Source organism: Neodiprion pinetum, chromosome 7 (assembly GCF_021155775.2).
Source record: "Neodiprion pinetum isolate iyNeoPine1 chromosome 7, iyNeoPine1.2, whole genome shotgun sequence".
Lineage (NCBI taxonomy): Eukaryota > Metazoa > Arthropoda > Insecta > Hymenoptera > Diprionidae > Neodiprion > Neodiprion pinetum.
Window position 1 is genome coordinate 23,240,851 of NC_060238.1, and position 24,820 is coordinate 23,265,670.

Here is a 24,820-nt window from a genome sequence, read left to right on the forward strand (position 1 = left end):
GACACGCGATACTAAAAAAAGTCTAGACCGATGCCTTATGCAAAAGTTCTCACGTTAACTAGCCCACGGGTATCCGTATTTATTTCCGAAGCTGTAGAATTTTTCATCAAATAATTAATTCAGTAAAATTATTCCGCTGGGCAGTGATCCTTACTTCATTGAATCCAGTAACTTCCCCCTGGTCATCATTAACTGCTCATTCCTCTCTTCACAAATTCTATCTGACTAAACTCCTTCCGCTTTGACTTCTGTCATAGATGTCGTGATCTGCCTTCCTTGACTGTCATGGCCATCGAATTATGCTCTCAATAAACTCAATCTCGTCCCACTCATCTAATCTTATTTTCTAGTTGTAAGCGGCAGAAATTCACATCTCATTCACCTCTATTCTAATTGTTCACCATCCGAAATGCAACTTTGCCTAGTCACATATATTTCTTTATTTTTTTTCTGTTGCTTTACATTTTATATTCTAATTTTCTTCTACCACTATTTTCTTCTGCACATGTACATTAAATTTATTCATTGTGACACATCATGTGTTATGCCCTTTGCCTCGTGGCTAAAGTGGGGCATAATAAAGTATTATCTATCTATCTCAACTTCATTTGTGGCAATGTAAGAAAATTAATGTATTCCACGAAAATAAGAAAAATATGCCTAACGATAACCGCATATTTTAGGTCAAGCGTTACGCACCTTTTGAAGCGAAAAACAAATTTTCGTAATTGAAACCTTAATAAACATCCACTACATCTGAATTCAATTAGTACAAAGTTTTTCTACCGATAAATTTTCGTGAGACTAAGTTTGCTTCGTTATTCTATGGACGTTACAGTGAAAAAAAAAAAAAAAAAAAACACAATTTGTACTCAAGTCCACGTTTCCAGATTCTGGGAGGCGCAATTACGTGGAATAGATTGATTTATATTGTTTTTAGTTAAATAACGTGTAACATATTTACACGAATAAAGGTACCTATGTATTTAAATTTTACCAGAATAAATTAAACAAATTTATTCCACTCTTTCATTAAAAACGAGCAGTGAGAAAGAGTAAGCGTTAAGTAATTAGTGGGTGTTTGAAATGCTTATTGATGTTGAAATCGGAATATAAAATTGAAATGTAGTATTAATATTTCTATCCATACAGTCCTCAAAATTTGTTATGCTTCGTTAAACAGGTACCGACAATATTCATCCAACCATGATACGTTCTTCTATTCGTGGGACACTTGAAATAACTAACGGGTTTTTTTTCACACACATTGTAATGGGCTTAATTGACTAATTGTTATTTTTTTTTTCTTCTTAAATTGTTTTGCGTGGCTAAGCACCGACTAGTCCTATAAATTGCAGAAAAGCTAACGTCTACTGTGAAACACATAAAGCAATACTGGAATTGAATGGTCGATGATTATTTTCTCACGATCTTAATCATTCTTCCGACTTGAGTGTATGAAAATTTTGTATCTTTGATGTAAGTACGATATCTTTTTCGAATGATTTTACGTCGCAAAACCATCTCGGCAATAAAAATGAGAAGCGTGCATATCCAACCGAATCCAAGACCGTAAAAAATGAAACGAAGATCACGAAGAGTTATGACAAACGCGATAACATCACTCGAGAGATTCTCATCGGGCTTAACAATCGACTCTTCGTACAAAGTCTTGGCTTCGTAAAATTTCGTTAATCCAGCTTCAACGATTGCCTGAGTAATGGCATTGAATCTGTCGATCAGGGGAAAATCCGGCCGGGCGACAAATCGTTTTTGGTTGTAAGGACTTGAGTTTTTCATTATATGGAGATCTTTTGCGTGGGCATATCTCATGCGTATGGTGTCGCAGTAATTGATACAGACGACGGGCTCGTGTCTGTACAATTTCCGAATGCAGTTTTCCACCTCCTTGGACACATGGGAAGAGAAAAAAGTCGGAAACGCAAGAGCAACATTTAGGGTCTCGGGTCCTTCGATGACTAATCCGGATTCATTAAGCTCCGCAATGTCGTCTATGTTTACGTAATGTAGCGGCTTTCGAATCAAGGAGAGTATTTTTCCCTGATAGGTGGAATAGAAAATTGTAGGAAAAATAAATACAAAGAACAATAAAATTCTAAAACCATCAGCCGATATCGGAGGACCGACGTACGAGGATCCAAGAAAGACTCGAAGCATATTCAAAAACCCTGAAATGTATCCGCGTCTGTCGGCGTAGCTCAATACGAACATGCCAATGAAAAATATCGAGGCTCCGCACATCAATGTCCATTTGTCAAAAACGTAGAACAACCCAATAAGCCATGGTATCGATCCACGATCCTTGGTCACCATGCAGAGTTTAACCATAGCGTGAGGATACGCTTCCATTACGTTTGTCAAGGGTCGCACTATTAGACTGTTCATACTGATATCCACTTTTCCTGCAGCGATGTCGATCAGATTTCCGTGAAAGTCACCGTCTTCGTCTAGCCAGCCCATAAAATAAGAATCGGAGGTCATTTTCACGTCGATTATTGAAGCGTTCCAGAAACTCCAAAGGTCCGTCATGACGGAACCATCCACTCCCTTGTACTTCGCTGTCCCAGTATCATCTCTTTTGACATATAAGAATGGGGGATCATTCAACGCGTTTGTCAATATTGTATAACCGTTCAGCGATTTGGTTCTGTCGTAAAATATTCTTTCGCATCCGTACCGAAGACCTTCAAATTAAAAACGAACCTTATTATACCCAATTACGTAACGCAAGACCTCAGACGTGATATTAACATTTTTCCGAATACAGGAACGCTCACCGTCGTATTTTTCCCACTTGAATAAACTCCAAGGGTGTCCTTGTCGGCCTTTTATTTCGCGAACCTTTATCCAAGGGTGGGAAGCCGAATCACCGTAGGGATCGTAAGAGTACATGGATAGCTCGCCATTCTGTTGTTGGCATAGAAAAACTGTGGACAGCAGGTTATAACTCCATGCCAATAAGAGGAAGTCGTAAGCATTCGAGCAACGTTCTGTGACCGTGTCATCCTCGATGATTAAAAAAAATCCTCCAAAATTCCACCACTGAGAATCCTTAAGCCGGTCAAGCTGATCCTTTAGATTCGGAGCCGAGTAAGGAGAGAGTAAAAAGCTTCTCGATTTCCACTGATAACGATAGTAATCCAGCCCAGTCGGGCTCTTCTTTTTACTTTGGAGTGCAGCGGTGAAACTATCTTTTGCAACGGGTAATCTAGAGCTTGAGATAGACCCGATGGTTGTTATCTCCGATCGGTGCAAGTACCTTACTAACTCATCATTAAGGCCCTCGCCCACAACTAGGAGCTTTTCATTCCCCTTAAAACACTTCTTCGATAGCTCTGCCTGAATAAAACCGAAACCAAAACATACAAATGGACCGTTCCGGTAAGAAAGAGGAAAATCAATGACCTTACCACGGCTAGAATTTTGCTACGTGTCGGTTGCAGACTGTCGGTCAAATTATAAATAATTATCTTGCTAGCTTCATGTCGCGGGATTGAACCTGCAATAAAAATAAGCTTTAAACCAACTACCATTTTTCCAAACATCACTATAATATTATACAGTCGCGTTCCGATGCTTAGTCTGTCTGCAACAGTGGAGGACATCGAGTGCAACTAAAACTCAACCGCCAGAAACACCCGCTGACTTCTGTCACCTTCTCCTAGCCACAAATACGATATTGGAAAACCGATATCAGATACACTGGATCTAAAATTTCTAACGCTGCGTTACTGACAACTCATTTTTGCGAGTAACGTGACGGCGTATGCTTCAACAGCTTAGCACTTTCCTCGGTAAAAATTCAATACCCTCAAGTGCTAAGATATACTCATTTGTCTAGGTGCATCCGTAGATTGTGGAAGAACATCAACACGCGGTTTTGCCACGCATCCAATTTCAGTTGCCAAGTCCAAGCGCGCTACGTGATGCAATTTCTAAATAGCGGTGCCTCGACTGATGAACTATCGATCTTTTCGCTCAATTCCGACCGTCGAAGTGCTGATTGCATTTCTCTTGAACGTTGGCTAGTATCTAGCAACAACTAAGTATTACAAAAAATTGTATAACTATATCAGAACCAATGCCGTTTGAGGATACATTTAACTTGAAAGTCAAATCATTTCAACAAGATCTTTGAATCAATTTTACTTCCTTCTCATCCATCTGGAGCATACTAGTTCGATAGCGAAGACAAGCAGAGCAAAAAACAGGGCCATCATATAAGCGTAGAAAAAGATGTGAAGATCATTGAGTTTGACGAGCCAAGTCTCAGGATATGACGAATTGCGATTTATCGAGTGAGTCCTGACCTTGACATTCCACAGCGTAAAGCGTCTCCAAATATTTGGTAAACCAGCCGACACCATCCTAGAGATGAGGACATCAACGCGTTGTAGAAGAGGCCAATCGGTTCTAGTCAAATAATAGCTATAGTATCGTAAAATGAGCTCTTCGGCAACATGAAATCTGTCATCCAGTTTAGACTGTTCCCAAAGATTGATACAGTGACCAGCACAAGCGATGGGTAGGCCGTCGATAACGCGTTTAAAGCACTCAAGGTCATCTTGGGAATCCACAAATCTCTCCCGAAGTCGATCACGCCATATAAACTTCTTGAAAGAGATAAAACCGTGCATATCGAATCCGAATTTTTCGAGTTCATCCAGAGTCTCAATGTTCTCGTAGCTCCTGGGCTTGGCAACGAGAGCTGACATCTTTCCTTGAAAGAGTACATTCATCGTACCGCAAACCAGCATGCCTCCCAAGAATAGTAATCGGGCCGAAAACCGACGCGGGGGTCGTATCAGACTGTTCGAAATGACAATACGCAGTACGTTTAACCAGGCGTATCGATACCCTCGGCCTTCGAGGCAGTCCAACAACAGCGTCAGCATCAAAGCAGAGCCCAAAGTCAGCAGTCCGATCCACCAGTTCATGCCCCTCGTCAAATCAACCAGGAAGGGAACGTTCTCCTTGGATTTAGTCATGAAGCAATAGCTCGCACTGATGTGAGGATAGGTCGTTCCCAGGCCAAAATCCGGCTGCGCGTAACGCTGGTTAAGCCCAATGTCGACCCTGCCACTCGCGATGTCGGCCTTCATTCCGAAGTGGGAGCCATTCGCCTCAGTAAATCCCATTCCCCAATTACTGTTGTAGGGTACGTGAATTAAAGTGACGTTCAAGAAGCTCCAAAGAGTCGAAGCCAGCCAGCCGTCTTCCCCGGAGTAGCTGTGCACTTTGAGAGTGTCCGCATCGTTCATCGCCGAAAACGTAAGCTTCGGCGATATGTTCATCGCGTTAACACGCACCGGATATCCGTTCAGGTTCGCAGTCTTCTCGAACAATATTTCACCGCAGTTGATCGCGTACGTTTTTTCAGTAATCTCATCGAGTTGCCGCCGGAAAAGAGTCCAAGGATGACCGTTCCGTCCTGCGTAACTCGCCACCCTCTCCCAACCGGCGGTTGGAACATGGTCTCTGAAGGGATGGTAAGCGAAGAGAGTCAGGCCTGCAGTTTCCTTTTCGCGGCACAAATACACCGCCGAAAGCATACCCGCTTGCCAGGCAGTCCAGAGGAAGCTGTAGGCGTTGTGGCATCCGTGGTTATCAGATTCTTCACCGATGATTATGAAGAGTGCCGAGTGATTCCACCACCTCGAACTCTTCAGTTTATCTATCATGACCCCCAGGACTGGCCGAGACTTTGCGGCCACCAAGAAGCCCCCCGCCTTCGACTGGTACCGGAAGTGTCTTTTGTCATAAAAGTCACTGGTCCCCTTCGTCCTGGAGTAAATTTGATCCAAGGTCGTGACTGGTTCCGTGAATAAGATGATCGTCGTCTTCATCGAACGGTGGATAGAAACTGTCATTTTTTTATTGATGTTTCCAGCCAATACAATCGGGTTTCCGGCATTCACCAGACACTTCCGGTAGAAGAATACCTGAGAGATTAAATTTTGAAAGCGTTATACGACTCATTCTTGACCTTGGAATGTATAAGGCCGATACTCACGATCCAGTTTGACGATTGTTCAACGTGAAAATCTCTTCCAGTTTCTAGAATCGATTTCAGTGAACCGGTACCGCCTCCAAGTAATAAAAAAACTAGGGTAACAATTATAAGAAGAGATTGGTTACGATGCATACTGCCGAAAAATACTGGTACCGTAATTCTTGATTTCCAGTTCAAAGACTGACTTTAGTAATAATAAAAGGTTGAGAAAAGTGGCCAACATACGGCGTTACAACTGCTAATGTTCTCCATCAATTATCACTGTCAATAACACGTCACCTTAATGGACAAGGTTTGATGGATTGTACAATCATTATTCAATAATGCTGGACACGATTTTGGCCTGTAGTCAAATTACCCAAGAATTTGAAACTAAAGTAACAATCTCGAACACAGTTCTGAAAATCGAACTTACATGTACATTAACTGCCGATCATTCGATTGTCTATAGTCGTGCTACATCCGTAATAAATGAATGCGTGCGTAATGTCGAATTACAAAAACGAACAAGGGAATATCAACAGGTGTTTGGTCTCGAGTAAATGCGATTAAGTGTAATAAATTGTATGATTCATCGCAGTTTTTCATGGTTAATCTATAAACACGTTTAAGTCTATATTATTTGGACGTGCATTAACCGAATAATCATAAAGGTAGAAGTTTATTACAGGTTCATCTACACAACCGACTTGCGAGAAACGAATGAATAAAATTTGATACAGCAATTCGCAGAGGAATGTTTGATAAAGATTTAAATATATTACAGAAACGGTATACAAGAATTGACAATTCTGTTGTTCGTATACTTTTCTCTCTCTCTCTCTCTCGCTTTTTCTCCCTCTCTTTCTTTCTTATTAGTCGCGTGAATGTCTTTTTGTTCACCTAATTGTTGCAAATATTAATCCACCCGTGAGGGCTTAAGACCGATTCGGTCAATCACGTACTGCGGCATACAGTACGTCGGATTTACAGGTTTCAACGAAGAGTCCGCGTCCAAGAGCGAAATGGCCGTCAGACCGAACAGCGTGTGGAAAGGGTCAACCATGTCTCCAGGGCGATCGCTGAACCCACCCGTTTCAGGATCCTGACACGCCAAGACGAAATTTATCTGGGACAAAAAATCAGTAGCGTTAAACTCGAACAACACAACAAGGAACTAAAAAGCCAAATAAACGCGTGTTACCAGCTCATTTTTGTCTATCCAATGAAGACGACCCAAAATAGTTAGCGAGGACAAAACCCACCATGAATAACAAACGTCGGGTAATTTTTCAGGTCTCCCGTTGAGCCCGCCGGATGGTAGCTGCCTTTCGCATAGCCACCAGCCCAGCTGGTCAGCATCAATTTCGTGAAGGTGTCCTTTGAGGTGAAAGGATCTTGATTAATAACAAGCATATTACTTCAAGTTAAAAAGAATAAAAAGTAGCACAACGCGTACCGGTTATTGACAAGAACGCAACGCAACAGTAAATCAAACCAGCGTGACTCTCAGAGCCTGGTTTTGAACCAAAACCACCGTCGAAATTCATGCAGCTCAAGACATACTCAACAGCTTTGTCAACGTTTATCGCATCCAGTCTACCCTGATGAAGGAAGAAACACGAAGTGAGTATTTGGATTTGCAATCACATAAATAGAAAGTCTTTCTGGTCTTGTAAGATGCTCAATTTTAGACATCTCACCAGTAACGAAAGAGTGGCGACTGCGCAGAATGAAAATCTGTTATCCAATTCGCCCCAGATATCCCCTGTGAAACTTCCATCAGGCATCTGCCTTTTTTGCACGTATTCGACGACTTTTTCAACATCTATAACATCCAGAGCGTCGTACATGCACAATATCTGCACGGCGCTCAGGGTGTAAAGTAAGTGGGGATCGTGGTCAATGCTGGCACTGATTCCACCACAGTCGTGCTGGCACTTTGCTACAAATTCCAAAACCTCCTGCTTGTCCATTCTGTCCAATTGACCCATCAAATCCATTGCCGTTAGACCCCAAAACATTCCAGACATCCTGAGGTACTCGGTCATACAGAATTCCTGAATAGAAGAATTTTTAACATCGGTCAGATTGTTGATCAAATTTAATCCCATTTGCGCTAATTAACTCGAATCAAATATCCAAAGGTATTTCAGTTGGAATAAACAATCGTCATGGTTGGGTTAATCACTTTTTTATAATAAATATAATTTCCTAGGCACTTACATAATCGTCTTTGTTGTTACCATAGGAGGCTAAATAATTTCCGTGTTTCTCTATAAGTAATTTTGGAATTTTTGGTGGTAATACGACGTCTTTCATCAGCTTCGACTGAAAAATTTTTAGGTTAAATAGGGTTAGATTAGATCAGGTCAGATTCAAAGAATTGATTATATCTTAAGGATTTTCCTCACCATTCTGAGCGCCGAATTCCATTCGATAGGCAGTAAAATTAATAAGTCATCGACTTATCCATATTTATTACACAGAAAACAAGTATCACTTATGTCGCTTCAGCTGTAATCTGACGTTTCCAAAATCGTCGAAACAACAGACAACACAGACTCCCCATAGACTCTTCCTTCCCTATGAGCAGCCACCCTCTGACAAGAAACAAGTTGTTCGTTTCAACCAATTTTTAACTGATACTACAGGCCTCTTAGTAACCGACTGGAATTTACAATCTTGAAATCAGCAGATAATGCAGAGTGCTTCATGTATGACAATGTCGCATTCCATACTAACCGACAAGAAAAATTATTCTCACTGTACAGGTTTAAAATTAACCCTTAAAACATTTCTCTGGACCAAAATATGTTGAAGACGTGAGATAAAAATATGGCAATAAATATTGAAAGATAGCGATATTGAAAAAAAGATAAAGAAACATTTCAATGAAATTTTAGAGTCACCAATTTTAAGAATTGTATGAAACTGAGCTAACGAATTGTATTCCCTATTAGACAGTGATATTTAATAGGTGATACTAAATTTTCAGAAGTGTTAATTTTTTCATGCAAATATGTGAGTTTAAGACTCACTAAATTGTCGTGCATGATTCGCACAATAGTTTTACAGAAACAAGAAATTCTCTTTGATAAAAATAATGAAATAACTCACACGAATGTTAGGAAAAACATCAATTCTTCTAAATGAACAGTATGGAAATTATTCGATCACTCGAAAGAAAGAACCCATCTGCGCATGGCTGATACAAAAGCTCATGTTTGCGAGATGCCGTCGCCCATGTTTCAGGCGTATCATTGACCGACGGAAATAACTTGTGTCGATTTTTAAAATTACGAATAAACGAAAACGAGACTTCAATTCCCATCAACACAGGAGATTTTCACAGAAATTGAAATTCATTATTGTCATTGTAAATAATGATCGATGGGTGTGAATAATGATCAACCTGGATTCTCTCTGACTAAACTGGGAAAGTTCAAATTCATCACTATTCTGTATGCATGATGACCAATGAAAATGAGAATCTGTTTCTAGCTTTAAACAAATATTCACCCTGAATTATCTAACTTCTTTGATTTTGCAATGAATTTTCTGACTCCGTTCGTATTTATTTATTGTCGGCCCTTCATCTGAAGCGAACTAGATAAATTTTTTCGGCAATAGATTGACGATTATTTGTGCCAGGATAAAAACAAAAGTATTACATTCGTGTGACATGGGGAGTCACTAACTATGAGTCGCATTGTTATTAGTCATATGCGTACACACACGTATAGAGAAAAATTATTCAAAAAAAATTCGTAAGTTGGTCAAATATACGTACAACTGATTCTAACAATTCCACAAATTAGTACATTCTATAAGAGAATAAACACAAATAATCATTATGAAAATACGTTTATTGAAATAGATTGAATCACATTTGCTAGTTTCCACACCTCCGTAAACGGTAGAGCAATCGACGCGTTTTTCTTTTTTTTTTTTCTCTTAGCTTGGTATCCCTAGTGGCCCTATTCGACAAAGAAGAGTTGCAGGATTTATTATACGTTCGTTGGAAATATACAGATGATTTTATCTCGCATTTCGATTTCGGTAAACAGCTTTTACTAATTAATTTCTACTCATATATATACGCAGTTTGTTCGAAGATTTTTAGTCCATTTAACCTGCTGACTATTGACTATCAATGAAAGATGATTGCTTTAATTGTGGACGAATAATGGTTGTTTTAATTACGGATAAAGGGTGACTGCATTTATTTAAACGCGATTGAAAAAAGATGTTCGCGCACACGTTTCTTCTTCTTATGCAGAGCAGGATGGCGACAATGTTCCTCAAATACAATTGCCTAACGTTTCCCGTCAAAAAAATTCAGAACACCCTGACGGTTTCCTACGAATGTTAGGTAATGTTGGGCATCTTTGATGACCAAAAGTTTCGGAAGCTGTGCATCTCGAATGTACAAATTTAGAACTGGAAAACACATCGTATTGCTTTGCCTCACACGAATAGTTAGGAATTGAACTATGCCACGTTTAAAAGTTAGCCTAACTGAGTTTACGGAGCATAGGTGAAGTTTCAAAACAATTCACAAAAAAGTGCGTTCGTACCTATGGTCCATCATAATTCATCAGCAAAAATGTTCTGATTGGTCAATGATTCTGGTGTTTTCTTCGTCATCTCTCTTCGCACAAAAATTTCTGTTCGAAGTGGAAACGAAAATACTTTTTACAGCAGTTGTTTTTGCTGCTTACGAAACATGAAACAGACAAAACGATTGATCGGCTGAAACAGACAAAAGGTTTTATTAGCTGAAACAGATAAAAGGTTTGATTAGCTGAGACAGACAAAATGTTTGATTGGCTGAAGCGAATAAAAGGTTTGTTCGGCTGAAAGAATCAAAAGGTATGATTAAATGAAACGGTAAAAAGTTTTATTAGCTGAAACAGAAGAAAGGTTTGATTGGCTGAAACAGACGAAAGGTTTTATTGGCTGAAACAGACAAAATGTTTGATTGGCTGAAACAGACAAAGTTACGATTAACACAATGACAGAAGTGTGTGCATAACATCATAATTCCTTGACTTTTTCCAATAAACAAAATTCCCTGACTATTCCCGGTTCTCCCGGGTTTTCAGATTCTTCCGGTTTCTCGCCACCCTGATTAAAAATCATCGCGCAAAAGACGCGTCTGATTCCCGTGATCAATCTACGCGCAAAAAGGCGCGACCGATGGCCCGTCAAAAAACCTTAAATATCTAGGACTTGTCGCAAAATTCTCTGGAAATCCAATCCGCATCTGCGTCTCTTTGAATCCGACACATTGCGATGCGAATTGTTCTTCCGAGATGCGAGTCAAGTCCGGGAGGGAGGTTGGAGGGCATGCAATATTGTGTGGCGTGACGGTCGGCGGTCCTCTTCGACGCGAAGTCTTCGAGCTCAGCATCTCACCCCATCTAGCGTACCACGGAACGCGATAGATGGTCCAGAGATGCGTTTTGCCTATTCAGACGATCACAGAGATCAATTGAATGAAATAATTGTCGATGATGACCAAATAATTGAATTGAACAACGACTGAGAAATTATTGTAAAGTGAAAAGAAATAGGTTATTGAATTTCGTTAAAATTTAAAAGCTCACTAATAGTTTGGAGACTCTGATATCGAGTCTTTCACGTGTCTCTTCAGGTAAATCACTGTGATCGTTTGACGCTGTGAATTACAAAAGTTGATGACATCGCGGTACATCGCGACCTTCCTACCCCTGCCTGATGCCCGACGGAACCACCCAACGGAAATGTTGAAAGGAGATTCACACGCACATCCACACTAAACCCCGCGACGGATCCCAAAACGACCACCTACCTATCCGATTACCTATATTCGCTCTAAACGATTCTCCATTCTTTCCAACACAGATCACTCTTCACCATTTGCGCCGTGGTGCACTGTGACTTACTTTTTCGTTGGTTACCTGTTGGAAGCAAAATGTTTTTGTACCATAGTCCGCCTACTCAGAATACAGTATCGCGGTTGTATACCGCCAAACCTAATATTGAATGTATTATTTTAGTAAATACTGGCAGACTATAGGTACATCAACCTTTTGTAAAATTGATTAAAAACATCCTGTATGCCAATCAGCAATTTTCTAAGCGAGCTAAACCTGTAGTTGATCCATACTTCTTGACTGTTTAAGAATTGAAAATGCAACACAATGAAAGATGCCATTTGATTACGTTACGTTATGCCAGACTCTGAAATATCATCAATTTAACAGTCATATGAATAATTGAGTATTTTCAAACCTCAGGTGAACCCACCACTTAAACGACATCACCGGTAAATGCAAAACGTAGATTATTGCGACAGTAGCGAAACATGATTCGATCTCGCGATTGCCGAGTAAGCGATGGTTACCTGTCGCGATGCTCATTCCACTTTTAGCAACGTGCATCATTTCTAACTTCAAGTAAGCCACGGTAAATTAAATTGCGAAAAAAACAAATGGTTCGACTGAAAGTCAAGCATCGTTGCCATCGTGAATGAGCCTATAAATACAGCTAAGAAATCGAAGATTTGGGTAACAATTGTTACCGCCACGCCACGTGACAGAGGAATCCCAGGGAAATACCCGTAACCTAAACACGTGCAAACTCACCAAAGTTGCCGAGTAATGGAGAAGTTACTCGGATGTCTCTGCTTAAATCTGCTAAAAAGAAAAAGGACACTCGAGTTAATTTAGCAAACTGGCTTGTCAGTCTTCAAATTAATTACTTTCGTCTACTTCCATATTTATTCACCGCATGTTACGAAAGGACAAGAATCGGGTTCCAAATGAACCCCCTTGAATCATGAGACAATTATCAAAATCAGTAGTCTTACCTCTTTTGGGTTGCTCCACAGTTGACACGTAGTAGTTCTCGTAGCACCTCAGGTTGAATGGTGAAGCGACGCACTTATTACACTGCAATAAGAATATAACAGAACATTACATAAACAATTACTTCAATCAGATTTCGGTCACTGCAGACTCTTCGTGTCAAACTGAATTTTTCTTTAGTATTATTCCAGTGGTTTCTGAAGTACTATTAAATGAACCGCATAAATTAACGAGAGAAGGCAGGTGAAATAGTTACAAGTACCGAATAAAGGCACAAAATCAGTGAGCAGTGTTGAAATTATTTACAATCAAAAGCCATATTATAAATAAAAATTATATCAATACGGTACCTTTCAATTTTATTCACTGTAATGGTTGGTTTAGTTTACACAAATGCGGTCAATATTGCTGCCATGTAGATTATCCCTGTAATCAGATAATACATAACATTCCATTAGTATTCTATGGGTCAATACAATACCTGCAACTTGTTTAATACATCAAAATTCGCAATTGTTTTCATAAAATATAATCACGAACTAAACAGAAATAAATTTGAATTGAAAGATAAATTTTTCTAAGTAAAGGATGCGTGACAGTATGATCAAGAATGGTTTCGAACGTGTACCTGTTTCTCTTTTTCCATAGCATTACGACCCGTTCAGCTTCGGTATTCTATTTTCCACTATCAGTTGCTAGGGTGACTTTACTCAGACATTCGCAGAGTTCCAGAAATTTAGCCGCTGTTCATTTCTGTAATTAGGTGAAAGACGCAACATTTTGTTAACGTTTCATTTTCATAATTCGTATACGTAATATTCATACATACACGATTTTAGATGATATATTGCGACAAATTTTGAAAATGATCTCAAATATTTCGTACCTGTTATTTTTCGTGATAAATTGATCTCTTCAGCTATGGCATGATGTTTCCAGCAACCATTGGCAGTCTCTGTCAATTCAGATAATCATTAGCGTCGATCAACGTTGTTACGGTTCATTTCTGTAATCAAAAAGATACCGTAATATTTGGTTAATAATGCAACTTCAAATTTGATGTACGCAGTATTCAAGATTTACTACAATTTTTAAAAAGTATACAATTCGGAATAAATAACCATTAAAGATTTACAGATTCTTGCGTTGTTCGATCGCTTCGTGATTGTTAGATATACGGTACAATTCTAAAACTAGACCCAAGATATTGGCAAGATCAATTAGCACTCGAAATTTGAAAATAAACAACGCCATCATAGACGAACTTTTGATGTATGCACATTACTACAATAAAGGATTACAGCATCGACCCCCAAGGCAGTAATTCGGAGAAACACGGTGCAGTAGTAAACAAAAGTCGACTTTTGTTTTGGAACAGTATCAACACGACGCGTAAACACATCTTATCCTTAAGCTCGACCGAATCAAACTCGTCTTGTCTGCCAACGTTGGAATCAATTTTATCGAATGTTTGAGAAACGACGCTGCAGCGAACCAAGGGGTTGTAAACGCGTTACAATTCCACTTCACAGACGTGTATCCATGCGACAAACGCGAATTGCGTTTCAAAATCTGATACGCGGACTCGAACTGAGCATACGCCAATTCGTAAATTTCGTTTTATACGAGATTGAGCTGAGTGGCGTTATCGTAACGAAACAATGGCGAAAACATACCTATTTTCTCAATTTTACAATGACTTTGAAGGAATTAAGATTTCAGAATATGAGCCTATGTATGTCATACGTATTATTACGTTTCACTGAATTTTGAGCAATTCCAAAGTCGCAAAACAACAATTTTCCCTCAGTATAAACCGTTACGATAACGTTACTAACTTCAGTACGATTATTTTATCAACCGTTCGCATCACCCAATTCAATTGTTTTCTACGTCGTAATGTATCGAATTCTTCAAACTCGCAAAACAATTGAAAGTATGAAACTCACCTTAAATGTTTTCAGCCTGGTCTCTCTTCGAAACGTCGTTTTTTCTGTGCATCACACGCTGCTATTCCTGCATTATTCACTATTGGTGGAGGTACACTAATTGAACGACACGACACATCAATCTGAATAACGCGATTTAATAATATGAATTCTGGACCGTCGGCGAACACAATGCTTTTGCTCCTTCTACTCCGGCCGCTCGAAAGCGAGTGACGCCGTGAGTCCATCTAGACGGGATTCGGCCGTGTTTGCGTTCTGTCTCTTTCTACAGCGGCGCCGCCTATGGATTGTTTTGAACACGAGTCCTCGCTCTACGTCGCTACTGGATTGAATGAGTTCGTGGAACGTCACTCCGCTTCGGCAATAATCATCGAACCAATCTTTTAATTGAAAAAAAATCGTAACAAACTATCGCCTTTCCACGGCGTTAGTGAAATAAAGAAACGGTTATTCCTCGTGTAAAATAACAGCGTCGAATCGAGTACCAAGTTGAGAATCCAAATGGCTACCTTGGAGGATAAATCTATTTGGGAGGATGGAGAGGTGAGTCGATTTTCCGTCGAAGTGTAAAATTTTTAAGGGTTATGTTGACCCGAATGACACGACAATTCCGGCTCGCTTTACCCTTGGAAAGCGAAAATCTATCATGTGCTAAATTTTTGTTAAATTCTTGACATCACATAGCTACTAGTGGCTCCCATAACCGAATAACATCACCAAATTTAATATCACTCTCATTCTCAAAAAGGAAACGCTGGGCGAAGATGTTCTGCGTATGTCCACGGACGAGATAGTTTCTCGTTCCCGTCTCCTGGACAACGAGATAAAAATAATGAAAAGCGACGTGATGAGAATATCGCACGAGCTCCAGGCGCAGAACGAGAAGATAAAGGAAAACACAGAGAAGATAAAAGTTAACAAAACACTGCCGTACCTTGTATCGAACGTCATAGAATTACTGGACGTGGATCCCCAGGACATGGGCGAGGAGGACGGAGCAGTTGTGGACCTAGATGCGCAGAGGAAGGGAAAATGCGCGGTGATAAAAACTTCAACTCGTCAAACATACTTTCTGCCTGTGATAGGACTGGTCGACGCCGAGTCACTCAAGCCCGGTGACCTGGTCGGCGTTAACAAAGACAGCTACCTCGTCCTGGAAACTCTACCCGCCGAGTATGATGCCAGAGTAAAAGCGATGGAGGTCGACGAACGGCCAACCGAACAATACTCTGACATCGGAGGTCTGGACAAGCAGATCCAGGAGCTCATAGAAGCCGTTGTCCTGCCCATGACTCACAAAGAGAAGTTCGAAAATTTGGGAATCCAGCCACCCAAAGGAGTGCTTCTTTATGGGCCACCTGGAACAGGAAAGACGCTTCTTGCTCGAGCCTGTGCTGCACAGACCAAATCCACTTTCCTCAAACTGGCTGGACCGCAACTGGTTCAGATGTTCATTGGGGACGGTGCGAAGCTTGTACGAGACGCATTTTCACTGGCCAAAGAGAAGGCGCCAGCAATTATATTCATCGACGAACTCGACGCCATCGGCACGAAAAGATTCGACTCTGAAAAGGCTGGAGACAGAGAAGTCCAGAGAACTATGCTGGAGCTCCTTAATCAATTGGATGGCTTCAGCTCCAATGCCGATATTAAAGTTATTGCTGCCACTAACAGGGTCGATATACTTGATCCTGCGTTGCTCAGATCCGGGCGTTTAGATAGAAAAATAGAATTCCCCCACCCCAACGAAGAGGCTAGAGCTCGAATCATGCAGATACATTCACGGAAAATGAACATGTCGCCAGATGTTAATTTTGAAGAACTTTCCAGGTCTACTGATGACTTTAACGGGGCTCAGTGCAAGGCTGTCTGCGTTGAGGCAGTAAGTCTTCGTTTTAACAGATTTATACTCCATTCTCGATTGCGCATTAACTCGTGATTTATTATCTCTTTGTGTCATTTACAGGGTATGATCGCTCTCAGACGCAATGCAACTGCCGTCACACACGAAGATTTGATGGAAGCTATCATGGAAGTACAGGCCAAAAAGAAGGCGAACCTTAACTACTATTCATAGATATCCCAAATTTGGCGTGTTGTGATCTTTTTTTTTTTTTTTTAAATTAGGCTTATGAGCCAATTGTGAGCCTAACAATTCTTTTCATCACGATTTTTAATAGATTGTAAACACTCGCAAATAAATCCGCATCCAATACATAAAACGTGTATAAAACTTGCTGAATAAAACTCTTTACGTATTTACGGTTGTGGAATTTTTATTTTCATTTTATAATATCAGTTAAAATACAAAATCATTCAGGCTTCGGTTGCGTGTTTTACACCTTACTTGATACAAGATAAGAAAACAAAATTATCGTGCTTTATTATTAATCGAAAGTAGAATAACTCTTCCTCGGTTTATCGCCTTCTGTGACTCCTCTTCTTAATCCTGAAATTAATTCCACAGATTTAAATACGGATCGACCATTTTGACAGTGCCTGGTTAATAGATTACGAAAAATACATGTATACTATTTTTGTTCCTCACTTTTTTGGTCCTTTGACGAAACACCAATCGACAGTTATTGGCTGACCCAAGATTTCGGCACCGTTCAGAGCATCTTTTGCTGCTTGAGCCTCCTTAAATGTTTCATACTCAACCAACGCGTATCCCTTGAGAAATCCAGTCCTCCGATCCAAATTCAAATGTAGATTTTTTATTTGACCAAACTCTGAGAACTTATCCTGTATATCGTCCTCTTGAGCTTCTTCGTGAACAGAGTTTATGAAGAGTATCCATCCCTCAACAGCTGGAAACACGGATATCAGGTAAATGACATTTAATATTTCAACAAGAGAACAAGACAAGGAGTAAGAACAAACAACGCTTTACATCTCTGCGGTCCCGGCTGATCGTCCTCGTCCTCGACAACGTTCATGGACTCGTAATGACCAACGTCATCTCTGGTGGAGACAAGTTCCGCACCGTGTCCTCTACCTTTCCTCTTCTTTGCTTTCTCCTTCAAACGGGCGATGCCCTCTGCAATAAATATTTACGATGGATAATCCGAAGGGATTGTAGACAAGATTTGATGTTATTTCACGGATGAAACATGCCAAGTGACTTATTGATCCGTCCATCATTTGGAGGTTACAATTTTGGAATATACATCAGAAATGAAAAATGGACTGAATTTTACTCACGATCTCCTTCGTCATCGACCTCGAATTCTTCTGCATTGTCAATGTCCAAAACATCTGCCATTTCTTAAGTCTCGGTATTTATTCACGGGGAAACTTAAAATGCGCTCAAAGTACCGTTTCGCATACGAGATGCGGACATTAGGATAAACACGGCGTCGACAATCAGTGACCCAGAACGGCGACTTGCTGGTTATTGGGAACTGTTTGTTTGGAAATGGTTGTCGGCGCCATTTTATCACCATATGACCTAAGTTTTTAATACTAATGGGGGGCAAATCGCGATTCTTATGGTTTCAAATTCCTTTTGTCGCTTAAATTAATTAAACATAATCAACAATATACATATTCTACTATGCACACGTGAAAAAACACGGTCAACGGTCAGCTATCAGCCTAGTTGTATTAGCAGAGATGAGTAGGAGTGACAATCCCAATAATAATTCAAATTAACGCACCCGATGTTTCCACTTTGCTGCGGACGCGTTGTGGAATTACAAAGAATCAGCTCCACGTGCAAAAAGCGCGTCATCTAACTTGACATAAATTATCGGTGAATCGGAAAGTAGAGAACAGAAAATAAGAAAATTGTCATCTCATATTTTCATTATGGTACAGGAAATATCAAATCGATGCAAAAGGCGCGATCGATTTGCAAAAATAACGAACATGTTTAATTCATCAAGATCCAAAATTCACACATGTTCGACGATTTAGTAGTATTAAACACGCAGCAAAAAGTATAATCAGCATGAAAAACAGGCAATGGACAAATAAGTGATAGAATAATACGTGAGATTTACCAGTCACCCAAAGTTCACGGGAACTCCAAACAGCTCCCATCTTCGTGCTTATCTTCGCTATTTCCGAACTCGAGAACGAAGTTTTACCTGCATTTGAGGGTCATTTGCGTTAATAGTTGAAAACTTAACAATGACTAGCTGCAATTTCATATTGCAATTTGGCAGCAAAAAAGGTTCAATATTTTTGAACGAGTGAGATATACGTCGTTATCGTTTGTCAGTTGATTTACACTCTGAAGGTGTTCGATATTAACGAGTTCAGATGTCGTCGAATCGATCCTCGAGTGGATGTTTCCTGTTTGATTTGAAAGTTGGTAAAATTTTTTTTTTATCGATCTCGAAATGCTCAAATAAATTCAGTCAACGTGTCATTCTGATTTAAATAATCATGCCATAGGATTTTTGAAGATCTAGTTTACGGAGCAATTTTCACCAGGTTATAATGTCATTAGTAAGAATATTAAAATGTAAGAATTTACATTCATGTCTGTTACCCAAACCAGAACTGACGTTACTGAAAATTCTTGGAATGAAAAATTGCTCCTTTTCCCCAGACGACACTTGAGCTCGGCTTTATAATGGCTGCGGTACCGATAGTGGAACCAAAATCGAGCCTAGCCAATGCCGGAATCGGTACAGCTAACGCAAAGGACAGTGAAAAATCTGATCGTAAATTGACCGTTCTAGAAACACACGGTTACGCTTTGGGAAAAACGATCGGCGCTGGCTCGTACGCGACTGTAAAGGCAGGTTAATTCGGAAAGTAAAATTCAAACAAGTCATACCCGTCGATATAATTTGAAATTACTTACTATCCCATGATAATCACACCACGTTCCTTATGCAAAGGTTGCTAAATCCGAGCGCCATGATTGTCAAGTCGCAATCAAGATAGTTTCGAAGTTTCAGGCGCCTGGAGATTATCTAAAAAAATTTCTGCCCCGAGAAATCGAAGTCGTTAAGGGACTGAAACATTCAAATTTAATTAGATTTCTGCAGGCAATCGAAACCACACATAGGTAAGAATCGCAAGTTTGGAATCCCAGAATGCAACTGACGCTCAGCGCTTAAATCATATCAGGGTTTACATCGTTATGGAATTTGCCGATAACGGAAGCCTGCTTGACGTTATACGTCGCGATTCTTACATAGACGAGACACGCAGCCGTCGCTGGTTTCGGCAGCTCATAGATGCCGTGGATTATTGCCACGAACGGGGCGTAGTGCATAGGTATGAAAAAACTGCGACAGGCATTTCGTACAAGATATGCATATATATATATATATAAATTTTGCATCGATTACGATAATGCGATTACAATCGACTGATCCCTAGGGATATAAAATGCGAAAATTTGCTGATGGACTACGACTACAACATAAAACTATCGGATTTTGGATTTGCCCGCGGTCACATGAAACCGAAAAACGGAATCGCCCCTCTAAGCGAAACTTTTTGCGGCAGTTACGCCTACGCCTCACCTGAAATCTTGAAAGGGATACCATACCAGCCGCAATTATCGGACATTTGGTCAATGGGTGTAGTGTTGTACGCGATGGTTTACGGCAGACTTCCTTTCGATGATACAAACTACGCCCAACTCGTTAAGGTACCCAGGTACACTATGAAAAATTACATTTCAAAAAAATTTCATGCTAATCAAGCCACGGAATGAAACGAATTTTCTCCCCGTTTATCCCAGCAAGTTCAGAACAAAGTTACCTTTCCGAAAGATCCGAAGATTTCTACAGCATGCCGAGCTCTCATTACTCGCATATTGGCGCCCCAACGTTCGAGGCTTCGCATTGCGATGATAAGGAACGACACTTGGTTAGCAGCGTCGGTTTCCGTTGCGCAAACATCGACGGTGGACAATTCGTCGGTAAAAATTCAATTTCGTTTTTATTGTTACCAAATATTTTCGACCGTTACGCCGTATTGAATATTCATTCGTCGCTATGTAGGACAGTTTGCCAACCGCGTCGGTCAAGGGGATGAAGATATCGTCGGAAAGAAATGAAGGCGCGGCCACACCGCCGAAACTTTTGACCAAAGAGATACTAGCTGCGAAGCAAAGAAATATCAGGGTTCCTAGCACCGATGAGGAAACTCCGATTTCCGACCTTGAACCCGCGACGGCTTCTTCAAATCAGAGCATCCTCGCGACCCCGGATGAAAAGGGAAAATCGAAAATGCGAGAGCGCGGCCTCGAATAGCCCACTGTGAAAAGACAACCTTAGGATGAATAACTGGAAGGGGTTCGAAGGAAGTCAGGTTCGTCAAACGAAATATAGTAGAGTGCATGTAAAAAAAAAACAACAGAAAATTAACTAAATTTCACGTACGTTTGAACGAAATCGATCGAGGAACTATACAACCTTCTAAAAAATGTGTGAATTTTTATTTCGCGAGTATATGTAACAAACGTTGAATGAACTTAGAATTTTTCTTACATTAAACAGTCAATAAAATATACCTATACATACCTAGACTACATTCTAAATGCACATACTGTGAATGTAATTTGATCATAGATACGGCATCAGCACTGCGCAAAGTAGCTACTAAGGAGATATATCAGTGGAATTATCACCCTACGTAAAATATATGTTAAAAGACTGACCTATATTTGGCAACAATGAGTAAAAACATCGCACCCATGATGAAAATTGCTGGCGCAGTAATCGCATGAATTTTTTCCATCTCTTCTAAACACATTGAAAGAAAAAGAAGAATAAAGGCTGGGTTCACAACGTTTGTTCAACGCCGATTTTGGATAACCATTTCGAATATACATACCGTCCTCATCCAATAAAGGCTCCCAACCCAGACTTCTGTCTATAGCCATTTTCCATTGAGAAAACAAAACGTCTCGTTCTGATAAATGAAGAGAAAAAGAAATGTGAGTAAGGCAAACGGTAATCATTGCTGAAAAATCTACAATCTCACCATCCTCGGTGATGGAAGGCAGAAAAGTATCACTTGGAACAGCCGCGTCTAATTTAACGTCCCATTCTCGTATTCCGCTTGCGCAACCAGCAGCGATCGCGGCACCCAAAGCAGTTGTTTCACACATCAATGGCCTGACTTCCTTGTAAAAGATTAAATTTAGATAATAGATATACATTTCTCTTACTCTTTTGTACACAATTTTTCGCCTTCGTTGAACGCCTTCGTTTTTCTTCTCTTCACTGTGAAACTTACCCACGGGTATACCGCAAATATCCGCCTGCATTTGCATGAGTAGATTATTCGCAGTCATACCGCCGTCGACTAAAAGTTTCGACAATACCAAACCGGTGTCTTTTTTCATTGCTTCTAAAATGTCTCTCGTCTGAAAACACACAGCTTGCAGAGCTGCCTTGACTATGTGCCCGCTGTTTGTGTCCTCCGTGATTCCGCATATCACGCTAAAAATTGATAGTTCCACTACATGACGATTGATTGTAAAATTTTACTTGGGAAGAATCTCTCCAATGTCAAATGAAAACCGGAGGATCTTCTTACCTGCGAGCATCTTTTCTCCAGTAAGGGGCATAAAGGCCGGAAAATGCTGGCACGAAAGTTATGCGATTATCGTTGGAAACTTGGCGCATTATCGATTCGCACTCGTTCACATCCGATATTATACCCATGTTATCCTTTAGCCATCGTATCACTGCCCCAGCTATCGCCACTGAGCCTTCTAGTGCATATACAGGTTGAGCATCAGGGCCGAATTGGTAGGCAACTGTTGTTAACAGTCCGTGAGATGAATCCACTATCTTAGAGTCAATAAAAAAGATATTTAATGTCCGCTGCTCGGAGCTTAGCACTAATTATTGCTAAAATTCAATAGAAGGAAATATTTTTACCGCAGATCCTGTGTTGTAAAGAAGGAAGCAGCCTGTTCCGTAAGTGCTTTTAGCCTGCCCTTGTTGCAGACACATTTGTCCGACCAACGCCGATTGCTGATCCCCTAAGCACTAGTCATAAAATTACTTTAATTGTATTGTTCTTGGTTCAATTAAATATTGGAAATAAAATATCATAATTGATCATGATGAATTTCTCACCCCTGAGATGGGAACTCCTCTAAGTAATCCTTCTTGAATGTGACCATAAATTTCTGAGGAACTACGTATCTGGGGTAAGATTTCTCGTGGAATATCAAAAAATGACAAAAGTACCGGGTCCCATTTTAATGTCTCGATGTTCATCAGCATTGTTCTCGACGCGTTGGTAACATCTGTGCTGTGCACACCGCCGTTTATTCCTCCAGTCAAGTTCTGAAATGAAAAAAGTCACTTTTAACGTCTGACCGGCAACGGTGGCAATGAATAAATAGAACATTACATGCGAGTATAATAATTTTTTCACAAAAAGCACACAAACCCAAATTATCCAGGAATCAACGGTGCCAAACATGCATCGTTTTTCGGCGACCACTTCCTGTACCCTTGTAACATTTTGCAAAAGCCATTTTAACTTGAGGGCGCTGAAATATGGACTGATCGGCAGCCCGCACAAAGGCTTCAGGTAATTCTTATTTTGAAAGCGTACTTTCTTTAGGATATCGTCGACGATCCTGGTTGTGCGCATGTCCATCCATACTGCAAATAAAGAGAAACGAAATAGAACCACAATGAAACTGGTTGTAACAAAAGATGCTCAGAATTGCCGAAAATCTGGACTCACCTATCGCGTTATACAACGGTTCTCCGGTTAGCGAGTCCCAGACGATTGTAGTCTCCCTTTGATTTGTAACACCTATAGCAACGATGTCTGAAGGATCTATCGTCAGCTGTTGTAAATTGGAGACTGTTTGATCAAGGCATTCTTTCACTGCCTTAATTATTTCTACAGGATCTTGCTCAACCCATCCTTCTTTGGGGTACGACTGCGATACCGATACTTGATGATAGGTCAACACCTCGGCAGTCTCTGCCGCGAATACCTAGGGAAAGGAATTATATTTAAAAGTGGAAATTAGTTTAAAAATTGACGGATTAAGTCTCTGATCTGCGTATTTCAAAGTCAAGTGAAAGGTGTTTGAAATTTTAAATTGAGTATCATTGATTCGAGGGCAGAGAAAATGATTCGATTCTTGCCGGATTAAAATGAGATCCAAATAGTTTTCGTACAAATCTCAAATTCGATTCATCACAGCATTAGTTTATTGATGCGAAGAAAATGTTTGAAGTAATTGAAACATGTACCAAAAATCTACAGCTGCCGGTTCCTGCGTCAATAGCACCTACTAGCGGGCCGTATCTGCTCATTGACTCATTTTTATTCATTTGCGATGTTGTTTAACAATTGTTTACTTGTAGAGTACCATGCAGAGATCTCTTATACTTATCAATGAAAGCAGGTTATGCCTTCTGTTATGAAGTCACCGGCTTTTAAGATCAATACGATCACAGGTCAGCTGTTCTCGTCTGGAATACATATCAGAATCAGAGATGTACATATACATAATTATAGGGTAAGTTCAAAAGTCCCTAGAATCGTTGAAACAGGCGTCAAATTTGAAAAAGTTGCGCATGGTGCATAGCATCGTTGAGCCACTGCTGAGATCATTGACGTGTGGTCTTGTCGATGGGAAAAAGTACGATTCACACAAATTTTATATTTGATATAAACAATTGAACGATTTTTATTTGTTAAGAATTAATTTTTCAGCCAGTTCGAGCACTGAAGACACAGCAACACCTAAGTGCGTTAGAAAAATTAAAAACATACGAGTATGTGATAAGAGACGATATGAATATTTTCTAGCAATGACAGCACTCTGATGAATTTTATTACTTAACTTATGCAGTTAGGTATCAAAATGGACGGATTCAGTTTTGGTTGCGAGTAAACTTCATCGCTATTTTCACTATTCAAGATCGATCAATTTTCGAGACAAACAAAAATCTCTTCATGATAAATGGAAAAATTAATTATTGATAATCATATCTTAGATATTTGTAATGGTATGGTCACTTGTATGCTATTTTAAATACGTGTATCAA

General features: G+C 40.0%; 6 protein-coding genes across 11 annotated transcripts; 1 reads left to right on the forward strand and 5 right to left on the reverse strand.

The window, feature by feature from the left end:
* Positions 1 to 99: 99 nt before the first annotated feature.
* Positions 100 to 3,626, reverse strand: LOC138191226 (uncharacterized). The gene is made up of 3 exons (XM_069137621.1): positions 3,432 to 3,626; positions 2,799 to 3,360; positions 100 to 2,705 (listed from the first exon to the last, which is right to left on the reverse strand). The coding sequence occupies exons 1-3, from the start codon at positions 3,624 to 3,626 to the stop codon at positions 1,417 to 1,419; spliced, it is 2,046 nt and encodes a 681-aa protein (XP_068993722.1). The 3' UTR covers positions 100 to 1,416.
* Positions 3,627 to 4,163: 537 nt separating this feature from the next.
* Positions 4,164 to 6,529, reverse strand: LOC124223901 (uncharacterized). Its single transcript, XM_046636277.2, has 2 exons — positions 6,035 to 6,529; positions 4,164 to 5,963 (listed from the first exon to the last, which is right to left on the reverse strand). Exons 1-2 carry the CDS (start codon positions 6,164 to 6,166, stop codon positions 4,167 to 4,169), a joined length of 1,929 nt encoding a protein of 642 aa, XP_046492233.1. The 5' UTR covers positions 6,167 to 6,529; the 3' UTR covers positions 4,164 to 4,166.
* A 147-nt stretch (positions 6,530 to 6,676) lies between these two features.
* betaggt-II (geranylgeranyl transferase type-2 subunit beta) lies at positions 6,677 to 8,595 on the reverse strand. Its single transcript, XM_046636294.2, has 6 exons — positions 8,428 to 8,595; positions 8,240 to 8,344; positions 7,717 to 8,073; positions 7,473 to 7,617; positions 7,218 to 7,393; positions 6,677 to 7,142 (listed from the first exon to the last, which is right to left on the reverse strand). Exons 1-6 carry the CDS (start codon positions 8,428 to 8,430, stop codon positions 6,933 to 6,935), a joined length of 996 nt encoding a protein of 331 aa, XP_046492250.1. The 5' UTR covers positions 8,431 to 8,595; the 3' UTR covers positions 6,677 to 6,932.
* Positions 8,596 to 15,143: 6,548 nt separating this feature from the next.
* Positions 15,144 to 17,078, forward strand: Rpt5 (26S proteasome regulatory subunit Rpt5). Its single transcript, XM_046636293.1, has 3 exons — positions 15,144 to 15,359; positions 15,565 to 16,698; positions 16,783 to 17,078. The coding sequence occupies exons 1-3, from the start codon at positions 15,318 to 15,320 to the stop codon at positions 16,891 to 16,893; spliced, it is 1,287 nt and encodes a 428-aa protein (XP_046492249.1). The 5' UTR covers positions 15,144 to 15,317; the 3' UTR covers positions 16,894 to 17,078.
* Positions 17,075 to 18,192, reverse strand: tsu (40S ribosomal protein S12 homolog tsunagi). The gene is made up of 4 exons (XM_046636300.2): positions 18,021 to 18,192; positions 17,710 to 17,856; positions 17,365 to 17,626; positions 17,075 to 17,265 (listed from the first exon to the last, which is right to left on the reverse strand). Exons 1-4 carry the CDS (start codon positions 18,079 to 18,081, stop codon positions 17,235 to 17,237), a joined length of 501 nt encoding a protein of 166 aa, XP_046492256.1. The 5' UTR covers positions 18,082 to 18,192; the 3' UTR covers positions 17,075 to 17,234.
* Positions 18,193 to 18,316: 124 nt separating this feature from the next.
* Positions 18,317 to 24,691, reverse strand: LOC124223902 (glycerol kinase 3). 6 transcript variants are annotated; one of them, XR_011177568.1, is made up of 12 exons: positions 24,020 to 24,691; positions 23,499 to 23,757; positions 23,196 to 23,413; positions 22,877 to 23,089; positions 22,676 to 22,786; positions 22,329 to 22,585; positions 22,026 to 22,231; positions 21,771 to 21,908; positions 21,621 to 21,698; positions 21,445 to 21,529; positions 19,633 to 19,786; positions 18,317 to 19,115 (listed from the first exon to the last, which is right to left on the reverse strand). XR_011177568.1 is itself a non-coding variant. In XM_069137582.1 (11 exons), the coding sequence occupies exons 1-11, from the start codon at positions 24,098 to 24,100 to the stop codon at positions 19,079 to 19,081; spliced, it is 1,680 nt and encodes a 559-aa protein (XP_068993683.1). In that variant the 5' UTR covers positions 24,101 to 24,691; the 3' UTR covers positions 18,317 to 19,078. The 6 variants fall into 6 exon arrangements, 4 of the variants coding, with proteins under 4 accessions (XP_068993683.1, XP_046492235.1, XP_068993682.1 ...); XM_069137582.1 differs by lacking the exon at positions 19,633 to 19,786 and having other exon boundaries at positions 21,445 to 21,526; XM_046636279.2 differs by lacking the exon at positions 19,633 to 19,786.
* Positions 24,692 to 24,820: the final 129 nt, after the last annotated feature.